The following is a 19,172-nucleotide window of genomic DNA, read 5'->3' as shown; positions in this document are numbered from 1 at the left end:
TGAAAGGAATATGTAATAAATAATTTAGGCCAAGTTAATACTACTGATTGTGTTGAGTAAAAATGTAAATATAAGCAGTTACAAGTGTGTTTTGGATATTACACATCAAAATGAATGTGATATATAAACTACTGAACTGGTTTCCATGAAAGGGCCAAGTGAAATTGATAATAGATTTTTGGTAGTCACTTTTCTCTGTGTTGGGTTGAATGGCTCAGTGAAGTTGAATTTTTTTTTTCAACTACAAGAAGGGAATTCTTCAAGTCTTTCCTTTTGGCTTCGAAGGATTTGCAATAAAAGGACAGGCCAAAATATTGCTTTTAAAATTATCGCAGGAGACAAAAAATCACAAAACTAAACTGTAACTTTATTTTGGTACCTTTAAGTCTATGAAATAAAACTGATAGTAGGAATACTATATATGCTGGTCTTCTGACAGGGTTCCGGAAAAAAGAAATTTCAATTGCGCAGGATTTTTGAGGCAAATAAGAAATTGTGCGGGAAAAAACGTCGATTGTGCGGGATTGTGCAATCTTTTCATGGATCAACTTTCAATTTCAAGTGTTCTTGCTAAGTCCTACAGCAAGGAAATTCTGCATTGATGAAAATTTAGCGAAATCTTTTTCCCTAGTTCTTCAAACACACCTAGCAATGACCAATTGTTTTAGCAAACTGTGTCTGTCTGACCCTGTCTGAACAAAATCATGTTGCGTGACGCGACCAAACTCGACGCGCGCCGTAAGTAAAATGTTTTCCAATATAAATGAGTTCCTTTTGTAAAAATGTTCCTAACTTTTTTGTTTGATTCAGTAAAAATAATGTAGCTTGAATATTTCTTCATAAACTCCGTTAAGGTTCGCAAATTCTCGGAAGTTATTCGCAAAAACACAACCTTGACATTTATGCAAATTTCTGTGCAAATGTAATTTGAAACCTTGTTGTTATTATATTCGCTCGCGCACTTCGATCGAGGAAAATGAGAGATTTCTTGTTTGTTTTGAATGGTAAACAGCCTGACATGCTTTAACATGTACAGTGTGTATTTTTCACAACATCGACTGGCAACCAAACCGCTTGTAGACCTTCTACAGTAAACATTTTCATGCCCGTATATGGTAACGTGTGATGCCGGAAGTTTGTATTAAATTAACTTGCAACGTAAACACGGAGCAGAAAATTTATGAACGGTTGCCAGATAAAACTATGAGCTCTTGATAACTAAAGTAGCTATGAGAAGGCATCACGATCTTACTAACTACCTGCATAACTTATAAAACTGAACTGTCCAGTGTTGTTTGGGCCCGTAAATTTGCAATTCGAACCTCACTCTAGTCAACTCTAGGTGTTTACTTACACGACGAGATTTTAAAAATTAAAGAGCTGAAAAAAGACATTTGCACAGCAACATTTACTTTATACACGAGGATTAAAAGCCATCTAGCTTTCAGCGTTGAAGTTGCACGCAACTGCAAACGTTTGCAACTACAATCGTTTAATTAATTAAAAGTGCTGACACAAAATGTTCTCTTTGCATGGAGGCGTTTGATCGGTTTTCCTAATATGGCTCTTGTCACACAACTGTATTTTGTAGCTAGTGACCTCATTTCCAAAACAAACCCTTACTTAATTCCTTCCTTATATAATAATGATACTACAGTTTTAACCATATATGAATGATTGCACCTGTGCAAAACCACGAAGTAATGTTTCAAAAGTGACAGCATACTTTTATTTTCCTTATAAGGTTTCTTTTGCTACCCGGCTGTAGCTGTGCTTTATAACAGTTTGAAAACAATTACTATACCTCTTTGAATAAACGTTACCTGTCAAAATTCTTTTAATAGTATTTCCATAAGATATTAGCAAACTAGAGGTTCTGTGTTTATCATGTTTCCCTTTTTTGGATTTTAGTTTAGTTATAGTTGCTGCAGTGGTAGAGCAGAATGTGCTGAGTCATGTGCGTTCTTGCCTATAAATGAAACTAAATTCCCAACTATTTCATTTTCACATTGACTGCCTGGAGCCACTAGCAAAGGAAGAAATTTCCACAAGGTACACCTGTGTTTGTTGTTAGGCAATAATTTTGGGGGTAAATTTTGCGTGCATTTGCTTGCCTAAGAATTTTGTAGTGGCACAGTTTATATGATAAATCATGGCAAGCCCTTGATTGCAAGTGCAGATTTAAGTCAACTTGTTCACATACATTCATCACGGGCATGGTTTTCCAAAACGTTCGTTCTTTCTTCCTACATGTTCGACTGGCAATCCGTCCAGTGTCTTAACTCAAGTAGCACTGATGCAGTTTTCATGGCATACGCAGCAAGAGAAAGTTGATGTAGTGCCAAAGGCTTGAGTCGCGAGGGATCTTAGGGAGTATGCCCAACATGTTCAAAGCAACAGTTTCGTAACTGAATCAAAACATGGAAAAAGACATGGAGTATTTAGTTAGGCGAACTTTTGTTGTTTGGATGTCAACCTTTAAGATAACTGACACATTTGTTTCGGTTTGCCTGGAACGGGAAAATTTTGAGATTCCTATTTGTGAAGACCGCAAACTGTATGTCCCTCTAGGATTTTTTCACGGGCTTTAAGCCTTGTTTTCAGGTACATCTGCTAAATCAGTCTTCTCCGTTCGTTGCATTTGACGTTTTGGGACACTGTGTTAACTGGTGTGCATTGGAATTTGTTTGCTCTGATTGCGTTCGACAAAAAGGCGAACGCAGTCCTAATGCCAACTGGACTGAGATTTTAAAGGACAACCGGTGGATCTTGGACGTAAAATCGGCCTCCCCGCGGCAGGGATGAAAACAAATGACATCGGCACAAAGCATGTGTCTATGAGACTGAGTTTTGTTTCTTAATCATTCGCTTGTTTATAGCTCTGATTCTGCATCGTGCAATTCAGCATGCACGTGACCTGTTTTGTCGGGATGCCGGAGATGGCTTGCTTTTGTTACATAACTAGGAAAACTATTTATTCCGTCCACAAACACGACTTTGAATCGCTTTGGCATTGGAATTTTAACTGTAAGAATAGCTATGTTTTATTGCCTGTATTTAGATTTGTTGGAGAGTTTAAGTCGCAACAGACATTTTAGTCTGTTTCCAGCCAACGTCAAAATATTTTGGAATCGATAGAAAGGTACTCGGAAGTCAAGATGTATAGCATCTTTCAGTTTATCATTTGATTAACCTGTAATCTGTTATACCCTTTTTTGCAGGTATTGAAATATTTGAAAATTCAATCCATCTACTGCAACCATGGTTAGTACATGAATTTGGATTTAATGGCAATATTTGTTGATCATTTTAACAGGCACAACATGCAAGAGAGCTGTTGAAACACATGGTATTTTCATTAGCGGAAACGAATGTGTTTGACTTAGGTTCAGGCCAGGTAGAACTAGTCCTCTGAGAACCAGGACACCACCTGAAGTCACAATCCAAAAACCGAAAGTTTAATATAGCAGCGTAACTGCCCCTGGGCAGTTACACTTCAGTTCCAAAACCATTTAGAATCAGTGTTTGATTGGGCAAAAAAGTTGTAGCATTTTTTTTTGTGTGTGCACACTACATAACCCATTTTAGCTTGTGGGCAAATTATCATAATTCAAAAATTTCTCTCGGAAACTTGACCTTTTGTACTGGCTAAACTGAAACTGTTAAAAACCACATGCTGATTTTGCTGTGTTCTTGAAATATGTCAAGACGTTAGACAAGTAAAGAATTGGTTGTGAGGGTTTAATATAGTGGCCACAGTCCGGTCAGAATAAAATGCAGGGAACATTTTTTTTTTAGGTCAAACAAAACTGCAGCCTGCGAACACAGACAAATTTCTGGTTATTGTTTCACGCCACAGCGAAAATCCGTCTGTGTTCGCACACTTACAAAACTGGGAAATTCTAACTGTCTAAACCAAAGTCAGGGATGCAAGTTTTGGTGATCAGATTTGCTAATTTCTGTTTCTCATGGGTGGCAACACTGTGTTTGGTAAATGGTCTGATCATAGCACAATTTTATATCATTCCAGTGATCAACCTTTTTCTCTCTATTCTAGTCCTCTGGTATTAAATTGGATGCTGAATGCAAAGATATGTTCGCTAAAATTAAAGACAAAAAACAGCATGGATATGCGATCATGATGATCAATCAAGAAAAAACAGCAATTGTCCTGGAACAGAAAGGTTTGAAGCTCGAAGACAGAGAACTAAGTACAACTCAAGCAAGTTTCGATGAGATGAGGGAAACAGTTCTGAAATCCCAAGAGCCCCGTTACATCCTGGCGGACGTCACATATGAAAGGGGTTCAGGTGCTGGTAAAAAAGATGTTGTCGTGTACATATATTGGTAAGTAAGAAAACTTGCTAGAATTGAACAATTTACATTTGTCCCACAGAATATGAAGACAGCAATGCAATTACAGGTACCACAGTTGATATAACTAGAAAAACAGATCATAGTAGTGAAGGCATGGTGACCTCATGGTTAGTGCACTCGCCTCCAGATGGAGCGGTCCCGGTTCGAGTCCTGGCCTAGACCGCTGACAATCTGTTTTTCTCTCAAAATGACGCCACCTAGCTAAGAGCCTGGGCATGACATTAAACTCGCAGACTCACAGTAGTGCAGACAGGAATACACATTACTGCGCATGCCGTAACCTGTCTCCACTTGTGCTACATGTAGTGTCAGACTTATTTGGTAACTATCTTTAAATAAATTTTAATTTGAAATACACTAAGGAACTTAATTAGGACAAAGAGATATATGTACCACGAGTTCTTTCGACACATTGTCATACATCAACAAAGTTGAACCTAGTTACACGACCTAGAGCATCTGAATGGCGCACAGAAGGTCATAGATTTGACCCCTCTTGAGATACCTAGTAACTTGTTATTCCTAGTAGCTTGCTTCACTGACTGACCAACAACTTTCTCATACAACTGTATTCTAGCAGGGTTAACATGTTTCATCGTTTTCTTCCACTTAGAGTGTGGCTGCAAATTTGTTTACTGACTTGAATGGCATTCAATATTTGTAGGTGTTCAGATTGCGTGTCAGTTAAGCAAAAGATGGTCTATGCCTCTACAAATGAGAACCTGAAGAAATCATTTACTGGCATTAAATGCGTGGAATGTCACGATGATGATGAATTCACCTATGATTGTATAGTAGCGAAGTTGAAACAACAGGACAGAGCTTGAGAAACTTGTTGTTAGCTTGTCATATACTCACTTTTGCGATTAATTTGTGATAAGAAAACTCCCAAGTTGATGATGCTTACCAGGAATGTGTAATTTTAAATAAAACAGCATCACGCCATATACAACAGTTTTAATGTAGTTTTAACACTTAGATGTACGCGTCTTGACAGAAAAGCAATAAAACCTTCAATTTCTTTAATTACGTGTGGGGAAGATTGACTTAATTAATAAAATCTCTTGTCCTGATACTAGTTGTTGAGGCTCAAGGTTGAACTCACCTCGTGGAAGTCGAGAGCGACTAGGCTGATTGTTTTAGTAAAATTCCATCGTGCATTTCCTTCAAATAATTATTTCCAAGTTTTTCTCTACGTTGTGATAAACTCCCCGTGCTTCGCGCCGACTGATATGTCATTTGAAACTCATTGATATGGGAGATATGTAGGCGCACTTATCAGTTTGTTCAACTGTTTCGAGTTTTAAAGTCAAGAGCAACCGTAAATGTCCTTTTTGCGTCTTTTCAGGAATTTAATCATCCTTTTATTTCTACATGTTCCTCCGAAACTTCGGAAAAAAACGAGAAAACGTTGTTATGTCATAGACTTCATAGATTACATCCAGCCACTGTATGTTGACTACACTGGTTGTATACGTCTAAATAATAGAGTGTTGTTGTCGAGGGCCTATTGTTCTAAAAAAACCGGTTAGTGTAAAACACAGATTGCAGACTGCAGACCGGGGGTAAAATGTAGAGTGGGGTAAAATGCAGACTACAGACTTCAAGTATCTATCCTGCCGATTTTGATTATAGATGGGCTCCATTACAATTTTAAAAAAAAAAAGACAACGGCAAAGGTAGAAATGTTTCAAGCTGTAGGTGTCATCTGGGCCTATCCAGGTTGTAATGAGACGACATTTCCGACGACCAGGAGTGCCACATGAATTAAATTATCAAGTTACGTCACAGATATGCTTTGCAGGTCACGCGTCCAACCGTCTCTTCTCGGGGAGGAACGTAGAGCGAACACGAGAGAGCGGTGCAAATCGAACCTAGTAGAGGGGCATCCTCTCGGTGATTTAAAGACATACTCTAGGGGTAATGTCATTCATTGTATTCTGGACTGTAACTTTATTTTGAAATACAACTGATAGTAAGAATACTATATATGCTGGTCTTCTGACAGGGTTCCGGAAAAAACAAATTTAAATTGCGCAGGATTTTTGAGGCAAATAAGAAATTGTGCGGGAAAAAACGTCGATTGCGCGGGATTGTGCAATCTTTTCATGGATCAACTTTCAATTTCAAGTGTTCTTGCTAAGTCCTACAGCAAGGAAATTCTGCATTGATGAAAATTTAGCGAAATCTTTTTCCCTAGTTCTTCAAACACACCTAGCAATGACCAATTGTTTTTAGCAAACTGTGTCTGTCTGACCCTGTCTGAACAAAATCATGTTGCGTGACACGACTAAACTCGACGCGCGCCGTAAGTAAAATGTTTTCCAATATAAATGAGTTCCTTTTGTAAAAATGTTCCTAACTTTTTTGTTTGATTCAGTAAAAATAATGTAGCTTGAATATTTCTTTATAAACTGTGTTAAGGTTCGCAAATTCTCGGAAGTTATTCGCAAAAAACACCACGCTGACATTTATGCAAATTTGTGTGCAAATGTAATTTGAAACCTTATTATTATATTCGCTCGCGCACTTCGATTGAGGAAAAAGAGAGATTTCTTGTTTGTTTTGAATGGTAAACAGCCTGACATGCTTTAACATGTGTAGTGCGAAATCATTTGTGTATTTTTCACAACATCGACTGGCAACAAAACCGCTCGTAGACCTTGCACAGTGAACATTTTCATGCCCGTATATGGTAACATGTGATGCCGGAAGTTTGTTGTATTAAATTAACTTGCAACGTAAACACGGAGCAGAAAATTTATGAACGGTTGCCAGATAAAACTATGAGCTCTTGATAACTAAAGTAGCTTTGAGAAAGCATCACGATCTTACTAACTACCCGCATAACTTATACAACTGAACTATCCAGTGTTGCCATTCGAACCTCACTCTAGTCAACTCTAGGTGTTTACTTAGTCGACGAAATTTTAAAAATTAAATAGCTGAAAAAAGACATTTGCACAGCAACATTTACTTTATACACGAGGATTAAAAGCCACCTAGCTTTCAGGGTTGAGGTTGAACACAACTCCAAACGTTTGCTATTACAATCGTTTAATTAATTAAAAGTGCTGACACAAAATGTTCTCTTTGCGTGGAGGCGTTTGATCGGTTTTCCTAATATGGCTCTTGTCACACAACTGCATTTTGTAGCTAGTGACCTCATTTCCACAACAAACCCTGACTTAATTCCTTGCTTACATAATAATGATACTACAGTTTTAACCATATGTAAATGATTGCACCTGTGCAAAACCATGAAGTAATGTTTCAAAAGTGACAGCATACTTTTATTTTCCTTATAAGGTTTCTTTTGCTACCCGGCTGTAGCTGTGTTTTATAACTGTTTGAAAACAATTACTATACCTCCTTGAATAAACGTTACCTGTCAAAATTCTTTTAATAGTATTTCCATAAGATATCAGCAAACTAGAGGTTCTGTGTTTATCATGTTTTCCTTTTTTGGATTTTAGTTTAGTTATAGTTGCTGCAGTGGTAGAGCAGAATATGCTGAGTCATGTGCGTTATTGCCTATAAATGAAACTAAATTCCTAACTATTTCATTTTCACATTGACTGACTGGAGCCACTAGCAAAGCAAGAAATTTCCACAAGGTATACTTGTGTTTGTTGTTTGGATATAATTTTGGGGGTAAATTTTGCGTGCATTTGCTTGCCTAAGAATTTTGTAGTGGCACAGTTTATATGATAAATCATGGCAAGCCCTTGATTGCAAGTGCAGACTTAAGTTAACTTGTTCACATACATTCATCACGGGCATGGTTTTCCAAACGTTCGCTCTTTCTTGCTATATATTTGGCTGGCAATCAGTCCAGTATCTTAACTCAAGTAGCACTGATGCAGTTTTCGTGGTGTACGCACCAAGATAAAGTTGATGTAGTGCCAAAGGCTCGAGTCGCCACGGACGTTAGGAAGTATGCCCAACATTTTCAAAGCAACAATTTCGTAACTGAATCAAAGCATGGAAAAAGACATTGAGTATTTAGTTAGGCGAACTTTTGTTGTTTGGATGTCAACCTTTAAGATAGCTGATACATTTGTTTCGGTTTGCCTGGAACGGGAAAATTTTGAGAATGGTATTTGCGAAGACGGCAAATTGTCTGTCCCTCTAGGATTTTTTCACGGGCTTTAAGCCTTGTTTTCAGGTACATCTGCTAAATCAGACTTCTCCGTTCATTGCATTTGACGTTTTGGGACACTGTGTTAACTGGTGTGCAATAAAATTTGTTTGCTCTGATTGCGTTCGACAAAAAGGCGAACGCAGTCCTAATGCCAACTGGACTAAGATTTTAAAGGACAACCGGTGGATCTTGGACGCAAATCGGCCTCCCCGCGGCGGGGATGAAAACAAATGACATCGGTACAAAGCATGTGTCTATGAGACTGAGTTTTGTTTCTTAATCATTTGCTTGTTTATAGCTCTGATTCTGCATCGTGCAATTCGGCATACACGTGACCTGTTTTGTCGGGATGCCGGAGATGGCTTGCTTTTGTTACATAACTAGGAAAACTATTTATTCCGTTCACAAACACGACTATGAATCGCTTTGGCATTGGAATGTTAACTGTAAGAATAGCTATGTTTTATTGCCTGTATTTAGATTTGTTGGAGAGTTTAAGTGGCAACCGACATTTCAGTCTGTTTCCAGCCAAGGTCAAAATATTTTGGAATCGATGGAAAGGTACTCGGAAGTCAAGATGTATAGGGTCTTTCAGTTTATTATTTGATTAACCTGTAATCTGTTATACCCTTTTTTGCAGGTATTAAAATATTTGAAAATTCAATCCATCTACTGCAACCATGGTTAGTACATGAATTTGGATTTAATGGCAATATTTGTTGATCATTTTAATAGGCGCAACATGCAAGAGAGCTGTTGAAACACACGGTATTTTCATTAGTGGAAACGAATATGTTTGACTTAGGTTCAGGCCAGGTAGAACTAGTCCTCTGAGAACCAGGACACCACCTGAAGTCACAATCCAAAAAACCAAAGTTTACAATAGCAGCGTAACCCTGGGCAGTTAGACTTCAGTTCCAAAACCATTTAGAATCAGTCTTTGATTTGGGCAAAAAAGTTGTAGCATTTTTTTGTGTGTGCACTCTACATAACCCATTCTAGCTTGTGGGCAAATTATCATAATTCAAAAATTTCTCTTGGAAATTTGACCTTTTGTGATGGCAAAACTGAAACTGTTGAAAACCACATGCTGATTTTGCTGTGTCCTTGAAAGAAGTCACGACGTTAGACAAGTAAAGAATTGGTTGTGAGGCTTCAACATAGTGGCCACAGTCCGGTCAGAATAAAATGCAGGGAACATTATTTTCTTAGGTCAAACAAAACTGTAGCCTTCGAACACAGACAAATTTCTGGCTATTGTTTCACGCCACAGCGAAAATCCGTCTGTGTTTCCACACTTACAAAACTGGGAAATTCTGACTGTCTAAAAAAAGGTCAGGGATGCAGGTTTTGTTGATGAGATTTCTTAATTTCTGTTTCTCATGGATAGCAACACTGTGTTTGGTAAATGGTCTGATCAGAGCGCAATTTTATATCATTCCAGTGATCAACCTTTTTCTCTCTATTCCAGTCCTCTGGTATTAAATTGGATGCTGAATGCAAAGATATGTTCGCTAAAATTAAAGACAAAAAACAGCATGGATATGCTATCATGATGATCAATCAAGAAAAAACAGCAATTGTCCTGGAACAGAAAGGTTTGAAGCTCGAAGACAGAGAACTAAGTACAACTCAAGCAAGTTTCGATGAGATGAGGGAAACAGTTCTGAAATCCCAAGAGCCCCGTTACATCCTGGCGGACGTCACATATGAAAGGGGTTCAGGTGCTGGTAAAAAAGATGTTGTCGTGTACATATATTGGTAAGTAAGAAAACTTGCTAGAATTGAACAATTTACATTTGTCCCACAGAATATGAAGACAACAATGCAATTACAGGTACCACAGTTGCAATAACTAGAAAAACATATCATAGTAGTGAAGGCATGGTGACCTCATGGTTAGTGCACTCGCCTCCAGATCGAGCGGTCCTGGTTCGAGTCCTGGCCTAGACCGCTGACAATCTGTTTTTGTCTCAAAATGAGGTCACCTGGCTGGGAGCCTGGTCATGACATTAAAGTCGGAGATTCACAAGAGTGGAGACAGGAATAAACATTACTGCGCATTCCGTAACCTGTCTCCACTTGTACTAGATGTAGTGTCAGACTTATTTGGTAACTATCTTGAAATAAATTTTAATTTGAGTTACACTGAGGAAACGTGGTATCGTTGAGAGAGATGTTTTCTTTAAACTTAATTAGGACAAAAAGATACATGAAGCAAGAGTTCTTTCCACACGTTGTCATACAACAACAAATTTGAACCTGGTTACATGGCCTGGTGCATCTGAATGGTGTACAGTAGGTCATAGATTTGAGCCCTGTTAAGAGATCTAGTAATTTGTTATTCCAAGTAGCTTGTTTCACTGACTGACCAACAACTTTTTCATACAACTGTATTCTGGCAGGCTTAGCATGTTTCATCGCTTTCTTCCACTTAGAGTGTGGCTGCAAATTTTGTTTACTGACTTGAATGGCATTCAATATTTGCAGGTGTTCAGATTGCGTGTCAGTGAAGCAAAAGATGGTCTATGCCTCTACAAATGAGAACCTGAAGAAATCATTTACTGGGATTAAATGCGTGGAATGTCACGATGATGATGAATTCACCTATGATTTTATAGTAGCGAAGTTGAAACAACAGGACAGAGCTTGAGAAACTTGTTGTTAGCTTGTCATATACTCACTTTTGCGATTAATTTGTGATGAGAAAACTCCCAAGTTGTTGATGTTACCAGGAATGTGTAATTTTAAATAAAACAGCATCACGCCATGTGCAACAGTTTTAATGTAGTTTTAACACTTAGATGTACGGGTCTTGACAGAAAAGCAATAAAACATTCAATTTCATTAATTACGTGTGATGAAGATTGACTTAATTAATAAAAACTCTTGTCCTGATACTAGTTGTTGAGGCTCAAGGTTGAACTCACCTCATAGAAGTCGAAAGGGACTAGTCTGATTGTTTTAGTAGAATTCTAACGCATATTTCCTTCAAATTACGATTTCCAAGTATTTCTCTACTGGGTAATAAACTTCCCATGCTTCACACCAACTGATATGTCATTTGAAACTTGCAGATGTGTAGATGCGCTCATCGGTTTATTCAACAGCATAACGCACTAAATTTTGATCACCTCTTTTAAAAGGTCAACCTCTATAGAGATTTGACTGTAGAGAACTGTTTCAAGCTGTAGGTGTGATGCTTGCCTGTCCAGGTTGTAATCAGACGACATTTCCGGCGACCAGGAGCGCCACATGAATTAAACTATGAATTTACGTCACAGACATGCTTTACGAGTCACGCATCCAGCCGTCTCTTCTCGGGGAGGAATGCAAACCGGACATGAGAGAGCGGCAGAAATGGAGCCTAGTACAGGGGCATCCTCTTAGGTGTTATGCCATTCATTGCATTCTGAAACACTTTGGGACACAAAACATTATTGTATAAAGATACATGAAAGTGAGGGCATGGGCCCAACTCTCCCCTCCCCCCCCCCCCCCACGCCCCGCTATAGATATCCAACAGTCATAGGAAACACACCTTTGCAGAAATTCCTTTGTGTAACATTGTGACTTGAAACATAAGTTGCATTAAGGATGATGTAAATCCCAGCAATTCAGTGATGATGGACTCCGAAGGATGAGTTCCGGCCTTCTCGATTAGTTCTAATGAGCCAAAGTCTGGAAGACTGGGAATAAACTTCCTAGAAACCTTTGATTCTCTGATCTTGTTAAAGGCAGAATTAGACCTAAAACAGAAAGATTATACAAAATTACCTACCATACATTTTAGTCATAATCATTACTGATTTCGAAGAAGCAATGGCACTAAAACCTTTTTCAAATGAATGGGCTCAAGCGAGGGAGCAGCAAGATGAACCAATCTTGTGCTGTGATTGGCTACCCAAGCACAAAAGATGGTGCTATCTTGCCCGCTTGGGACTATCCACCGTGTCCTGCAAGAAAAATTTCCACGAAGACCATATAATTAATCCTTTATTGACCAAGATTGTTTGGTCAAGATGGTGGGATATTGGCCAAGTTCTTTTTTGTGTGTGTGTGTTTATGGACCCAGACAGAGTCTAGGTCTATAAACACACACACAAAAAAAGAACTTGGCCAATATCCAGCCATATTGACCTCAGTCTTGGTCAATAACCCATATATCTTTTTCACCAAGTTCTCAAGAACCTGAGAGGCAGTCCTCTTCAGAGTCAACTGACTTCCAAACTGGTTTTTGCCCATATTGTCATTACCTGATTTGCGTGAAACACCAATCTAGGAATTGAGACTTAACCAAGGGAAGAAGAACTGTGTTTGTAAGTTGTTCTAACTGCTGGAGAGTATCAACAGGAGAGTAGGATATCTGTAATCAAGGAAAAATAATAATAATCATTACGATATACAAAAACTTCAAAAAACCTATATTAAATAAATGCAAAACATTGCCAAGCCCCACTGGGCAAGGTTGACAAGGATGACTATTTTGTGCCTATTTTGTTCTGATCCTAAATTGATCTCGTATGGCCGAGCTCGCAATTTTATTCATTTATAAAAAGCATTTTTAGTTACTGATCTTATCGAAAATTGAATGGACAATAACCAATCTGATTTAGTGAATAACAAAATTACCAACCTGGTTGCACGATTTTGAATAGTATGCAGTCAAAGCAGCCACGGCCCCAGAGAGAAGACCAAGGTTTTCAGCCTAATCAAAAGGAAATAAAACATTAATGCATGGAAATAACATTTATTTTTTAAATTGATATTTGTCTAGGAGTATCTAATAGACAAATATCACCCTGATTAAAAGGAAATAAAACATTAATGGATGGAAACTTGAACGTTTAATTTTCTTTTCTTTTCTTTTCTTTCTTTCTTTTTCTTTTTTTTTTTTTTTTGTTATTTTTATTTTTATTGAAAGATCCATGTGCTTTACAATACTTACGTTACCTACAATGCTAACGTTATTTACATTACTAACATTACTTACAATAGTGATTTTCTTTTCTTATATGGACTGAGTTAAGAGTAAATGAAGAGTAAACTTAATTGTTTGACATACCTGAATGGTTGGACTTGGATCACAATTCAGAATCTCCTTAACCCACTTGGTAAAGCATCCACCAATGAGAGGCAGAAATCCTGTCACATGACTCCAGTTGAGAGCCAAAGGTGGCAATGAATCCTTCCCATGATGCTGTTCAGGAGCTGTTTGGTCAGCAGTTGCTCCAGCAGCATGCATGATAGCTTCTATAACACCAAACATCGCAGCTGCACAGGAAAGCTCTGGTTTGTATTCAGGTGTTGCCATCAAAATGGACAGACATTGGATTGATTGCAAGTGTTCGATAAGAGTTGAGTACATCTCTCTGGAAAACAAAGGAAAAGTGTGAAGAAGAGCTCTGCGAAAAAAACTGTCGGTTGACAGGTTACCAACAGGCTGCTGACGGGCTACTGATAGGTTACCAACAGTTTTTTAACAGAGAAAAAGATGGCCCACATCCCACAAACAGTTGGCAAACAGTCAGCCGACAGGTTTGTTTGGGAAGCCATTCTCCATAACCACCAATTTCTCAATCTGTTTTTTCTCTTAACAGGTTATGACAATGAAGAATCTGATCCTCTCAGGATTCCCCCCTTCCTAAAATAGAGGACACATAATTTCAAGAAGTGACCAGTCAAGGGAATGTTACTCTGTCTGAGGGCTAGCTAGTCGTGACATATTCCCCTGAATACTCTAAGCACCCAGCCTCAATCTAGTGATGTTGGTCTAAAGAACTTGTAAGCAGCCAATGTTTAGAGAATGACTGAGACTTCTTAGTTCATTAGTGTGTGGGAGACACCACTACCTACTGGTTAGACAAGTGTTCTGGGCTACAGATCAAGTGGGCCACACCTTAAAGGACCAATGTTACATCAAAAAAAAATTGTGAGAGTTAACTATTAACTCTCGCAAGGCTGACCTCTCCCCACCCAAGAGCAAAAATGGGTACCAACAAACAGTTCAGGCAACCTCACAAACACTACATGTACCATTTCCATCCAATGGTAGTAGCAGTGCTCTGAGATGCTTCATGCTACAGAAACCAGAATAAGCACAACAGTATGGGAATGTTTGGCCCAAGTGATCATTACAATGAGGACAAAATGTACACTCTGAGCATGACACTCACCTGACTGCATCACAGCCTAATCCATACAAAATACACACTCTCCACATTCTTAAACTTTCAGTGTAAACTGAATAAGCCTCTTGTAATTCCACTTGCATGCTCCTGGGACTGAGAGCTGTATAACGCATCAGTCGGTCCATTAAATTGTACTTTGAAATCTGCAAAAATGGTAGATAATTAGACTTGATAGACTTAATAAGACTTAATAATGAACTTGTGGTTAGCATGTACACTGTTGTAGTTAGCATGTGCAATGTCCATGTTGAAGTGCTGACAAGGTCATTGCACTGTGTTGCTCAGCAGCACTTTACTCTCACAATGCCTCAACTGACCCAGGTGTTTAAATGGGTGGCCACAAAGTTAATACTGGGAGATAATTGTGCAATGGACTGGCATCCCATCCAATGGGGAGTAGAAATACTCCTAGGCAATTAACACAATACTGTAGGAATAGGCCTGGGTTTAGTGCAACATTGATTTTACCTTAAAAGTTAATTGTTCTAAGCATCAGCTCTTTGCCTTAGCAGATGAAGGAAAAGATTAGAGGTTGCTTTAGCGGTTATATGGGAGAAAGGATTCTGTTCTGCATGACAAACATATTTGGCCTAACTCACCAAAGTTGCAGCCATATGCCTTCCTGCACAACAAACCGCCCTTATCAGTCTCATAGTAGCGGCGACAGGCTGACCATGAACTACTTCACTCTTCAGCTCAGATGCTTTCCAAGACAGAGGAAGAAAGTTAGCAAAGATGGCCTCCATTAGTCTAGGGCATCTGAGCACTTCATTAGCAGACTGAATTGAATGCTGTGTGATTCTTGTCAGAATGTCCAGGATATCATGAACAGTGGGTGCTCCAGGGCAGCAGACTTCAAGGATGTATCTTAATCTTGGTAAAATGCTCATCTGGATAAGACCCTGTTGATATTGACAGTAACAAAATGACTTAAATAAAGTTCACAGGTCGTCCCATCATCCCATAGGGGGGGGGGAGTACTCCCTATATAAGCTATACAGGTATGTGCCGCTGTTTAAGGGTATGAAATTCATGTAGTCTAGTCTGGGATAGGGCATAGAAATCAGACAGTTTCGCTCTAGAAAAGCGTATAATGTATCAGGAAAGTTGCCAGTGTATAAATAATTCAGTCTAGAACAGGGTTCTTCACCCGGGGTTCTATTAATAATAGAAATTGAAACTCGGAAGTGATTTTATAAGATCTTGGTTTGGTTAACATATGTTGGACTGCAGCAGTGATGAAAAATCTGCATGGAAAATAAGTAGTCTGGGATAGGGTAAGATTTACAGAGTATCCCTCTCCCCAGGATCAGGGCCCACTGATTTATGGCCTACGTAGAAAATGTAAGGGCCATAGATTTACACAAAGAAAAAAAACCAAGAAGGTTATGAAATATGTAGCTCACAATGCAGACAAATCTTTACAAGGTTAAAAACAAAGGTTGCTCATTGCAATATGTCTTGGAGAATGGACATTTCACATTAAGCCTTGCAAAGCAGCCATTTGCGTACATGCACTATGGAATTAACAGAGAAGGTAATCCCTTTTTCCATGCAATACATACTTTAATGGTGTCTTGTTTTAACTGGTCAGCATCTGTCAAACTTTTCTCTTCTTCCTCATCCTCACTGGACTGTTTCTCATCTTTCTTCTCCTTAACAGGACAAAGAGCAGGGAGTTCTTGCCCTCTTGGAAAGCTGAAAACCTTATTAGCTAATTCCTATGGAATTAAAAAATAACCCTCAAATTTGGAGACAATGTACAAACATGTTGCATGGCAGATTTTGATTGGCAATTACATGCAATAACTGGTGATTATCCTCTTCAGAAGTAGGTAGATTATTGAGAGGACATATTTCACTGCACTACTAAACCAAACACCAGGAATATTAACTTTTATCATATGTAGTCAGTATCATGTACCTTGTCACTTGGGACAATTAAGATGGCAGCAAATCCTTGAATGGCCACTGCCACAACACCATCAGAAGTGTCATCTAATGACCATCTGAGAAGAAACAGGACTCCTGCGTCAAGTAGCACTGACAGCACATCACCTTGGAGATGACCTTGAAATGCACCCAACTGATCCTGAACAAAACAGTCAAGTATTTAATTAATATGAAATGTAAACATAACACAATCAAAATTACGAGATCTGTCTTGAAAAACATGCAGTTAATGTAATTATTTTGGTCCAGTGGCAGAAAATGTCCTTAGTCAAGGGTCCTTGCTATGTGTTCTCAGACAAGACATTTTTATTTACCCTAACTTCCAGTGCCTGTCTTCACAAGTTTGGGTGTATTAGGGAGGTCGCCAGGAAAACACTAGTTGATTTTCCTGAGTATGGCAAGGGGGCAGGGGGGGATAAGCCATGTAGGGAGAGTAGCAATTCTCAATTCACAACATGACATCACTGGAACCACAAGTTATGCAAAGATCCGTCCAATATTAAGCCACTAGGCTTACAAAATATCTTTTCACCAGAAGGTTTTTACCCAAATTTACAGTGACTTTTCCAATTATTTTGGCCCATTTCTCACTGAAAACTACAAAATTCATATGCACTTCTGCACACTGTCTTTATGTGACCTTTTCATCATTATACTAAGATCCCTGCCTTCTACTACCCTGCAAGCAGTTGGTTTCCCCTAAGCCGACGCTACGCTTTAAACAAGAGGGAAGAGTTTCTCTCTTGTTTGAAGCGTAGCATCGAGGTTAGAGAAACCAACTGCTTGCAGGGTGCCTCCTACACCACTGCAGTTTATACTAAAGAGTGATCAGCACAATACCTGTCTCATGATCCTAGCCAATACTTGCAAAGCAAACACTCTTTGCTGCAGAAAACTACTTCTCGCTAAAATGAACAACTCCTCTAGTGTGTAACCGGGAGAGCTCGGGTCATCGCCATGGTGATGTAAACCCAAGTATTCAGGAATGTTGTCAGTTTTGGAGACTAGGCAGCCACTGAAGTCAAAGCGTGCTTGATTACCTTGCTGTTGAAGTTAAGCAGTGTAAAAAAATAAGTAACTTATTTACCCTTCCAGATTGGACACAGCAAAAACATGGTTGCAAGACTAGATTTTGGGTTTGGAAATGGAAAGTTTTTATTTTTTTTCAGTAAAAAGTTGTGTGGGTGAAAACTTCAACTTGCCAGTGAGAGGGTTTGTTTTTTATCCCTAGAAGAGGGATTAACTTACAGTACAAGGTACAAAATATCCAGAAATACTTACAATCAATACCTAAAATCATTGGATCATGTGTAATAAAGGCATCCACGGTTAAGTGTTGATCGATACCCTCAGTGGATACCCATGATCAACTCTCAATTGCTACTCAATTGACACCTTGGTTGACACTTGATTGGCACTCAATCAACATCTCAGTCGAGAGTCAACTAATTTTTGCAGACTACCCCACTGACTATTGATCGAGTGTCGATCAAGACATTGATTGCGCGTCGGCAGAGTATCAATCAAGATGTTGATCAAGTGTTGATTGAGATGTTGATTGAGTGTTGATTGAGGGTCAAGTGAGGGTATTGATCAACACTTGACCACGGATGCCTTTAGTTCACATGATCCAAATCATTAATATAAGGCGAGTGTAATTTTTCAAAGGGGAGAGCATGGAGCTTAATACTCAGTGTCAGAATTGTCATCACACCTTACTTTCCACAGCACTGGGTGTACGACAATCCTTCATCCATTGCAGCTTTTCAGATTCCACAGTATCCATATGAAGCCATTTGCTAGAGACTTTGACATCCCCAATCTTTATTCCACCATCTGTGTGCTCTACAAGAGGCATTTTGTGTCCATTTGTCTGTGTTGTCATTTCCACATCATCACTAAAGTGAACGTGTTTTTCATCCTGGCTTGATTTTCCTTCCTCACAAGGGTTCTTAATGTCATTGGAGACGACTTCTTGTTCTTTTCGTGAAGGTGTTTCTGTCATCTTTTCCTTGTTTGTCTGGTGCCATGATGTTAAAAAAGCAACAAGACTTGGATCTGAAGGCAGGTTTCAACATAAAATGATTAAATATAAGGCCTTTAACAAATTGAATGCAGTCTAACCTGGTAATTTGTTGTATTAAATATGAAAGCCAATTTCCGATCTGTCAGTCCCACACTTAAGATGTGTTAAAGGTACAAGGTACATACAAACTGAAAAGTCTCTGGATAGGCTCAAACAAACAGCAAATGAGTACGACTCGAAAGGACAGTCAATTGATACAACTTGTCTTTGCAGCTTACAAAGAAAGTCATGTCTGATTTGATAGCATGTGGCTTGTGGATTTTGCAGTTGGGCTGGTTGATTCTGTCCTTCACTTTTTATTCATTTCTTTATTTATCATTATTTTAACTCTTACTATCCTTCACTTGTGTAGTTTTTTGGGGGGCAAAGTTTGAGAAAATTCAAATTAGAGAAGAATCGTAAGAGATCAAATTATTCTCTT

The 19,172-nt window shown here is 38.7% G+C and overlaps 3 protein-coding genes and 1 long non-coding RNA gene across 4 annotated transcripts in view; 2 read left to right on the top strand and 2 right to left on the bottom strand.

Moving 5' to 3' along the window:
- Window positions 1-19,172, bottom strand: part of LOC110056225 (RNA polymerase II-associated protein 1-like) — a 29,095-nt gene that overhangs the window by 6,059 nt on the left and 3,864 nt on the right. The window contains exons 7-16 of the mRNA XM_089292106.1: window positions 18,380-18,723; window positions 17,506-17,709; window positions 16,637-16,804; window positions 16,278-16,433; window positions 15,312-15,614; window positions 14,698-14,855; window positions 13,587-13,893; window positions 13,158-13,229; window positions 12,778-12,887; window positions 12,063-12,270 (exon numbers count right to left, since the gene is read on the bottom strand). Coding sequence (XP_089148232.1) covers window positions 12,063-12,270; window positions 12,778-12,887; window positions 13,158-13,229; window positions 13,587-13,893; window positions 14,698-14,855; window positions 15,312-15,614; window positions 16,278-16,433; window positions 16,637-16,804; window positions 17,506-17,709; window positions 18,380-18,723 — 2,030 coding nt within the window. The remainder of the gene's footprint in view (window positions 1-12,062; window positions 12,271-12,777; window positions 12,888-13,157; window positions 13,230-13,586; window positions 13,894-14,697; window positions 14,856-15,311; window positions 15,615-16,277; window positions 16,434-16,636; window positions 16,805-17,505; window positions 17,710-18,379; window positions 18,724-19,172) is intronic.
- LOC149111326 (uncharacterized) lies at window positions 1,914-5,403 on the top strand. Its single transcript, XM_089292111.1, has 4 exons — window positions 1,914-2,052; window positions 3,222-3,264; window positions 4,058-4,347; window positions 5,042-5,403. The coding sequence occupies exons 2-4, from the start codon at window positions 3,262-3,264 to the stop codon at window positions 5,202-5,204; spliced, it is 456 nt and encodes a 151-aa protein (XP_089148237.1). The 5' UTR covers window positions 1,914-2,052; window positions 3,222-3,261; the 3' UTR covers window positions 5,205-5,403.
- Window positions 5,526-7,874, bottom strand: LOC149111325 (uncharacterized). Its single transcript, XR_016208017.1, has 2 exons — window positions 5,903-7,874; window positions 5,526-5,836 (listed from the first exon to the last, which is right to left on the bottom strand). It is a non-coding gene; the product is annotated as an uncharacterized LOC149111325 (long non-coding RNA).
- LOC149111324 (uncharacterized) lies at window positions 7,971-11,372 on the top strand. Its single transcript, XM_089292112.1, has 4 exons — window positions 7,971-7,994; window positions 9,162-9,204; window positions 9,993-10,282; window positions 11,012-11,372. Exons 2-4 carry the CDS (start codon window positions 9,202-9,204, stop codon window positions 11,172-11,174), a joined length of 456 nt encoding a protein of 151 aa, XP_089148238.1. The 5' UTR covers window positions 7,971-7,994; window positions 9,162-9,201; the 3' UTR covers window positions 11,175-11,372.

The sequence above is a fragment of the Orbicella faveolata genome, unplaced genomic scaffold (genome assembly GCF_042242905.1).
Source record: "Orbicella faveolata isolate gen_17 unplaced genomic scaffold, um_ofav_v1 contig_24, whole genome shotgun sequence".
Taxonomy (NCBI): Eukaryota; Metazoa; Cnidaria; class Anthozoa; order Scleractinia; family Merulinidae; genus Orbicella; species Orbicella faveolata.
Note: the sequence above shows the minus strand (reverse complement) of the source record. Positions and strands in the feature narration are given on the sequence as shown.

Excerpts from the sequence above, each read along its gene's own strand:
- LOC149111324 (XM_089292112.1), top strand. Across the intron at positions 10,283-11,011 it reads GTTGTCGTGTACATATATTG|GTGTTCAGATTGCGTGTCAG; the intron begins GTAAGTAAGAAA and ends CAATATTTGCAG.
- LOC149111326 (XM_089292111.1), top strand. Across the intron at positions 4,348-5,041 it reads GTTGTCGTGTACATATATTG|GTGTTCAGATTGCGTGTCAG; the intron begins GTAAGTAAGAAA and ends CAATATTTGTAG.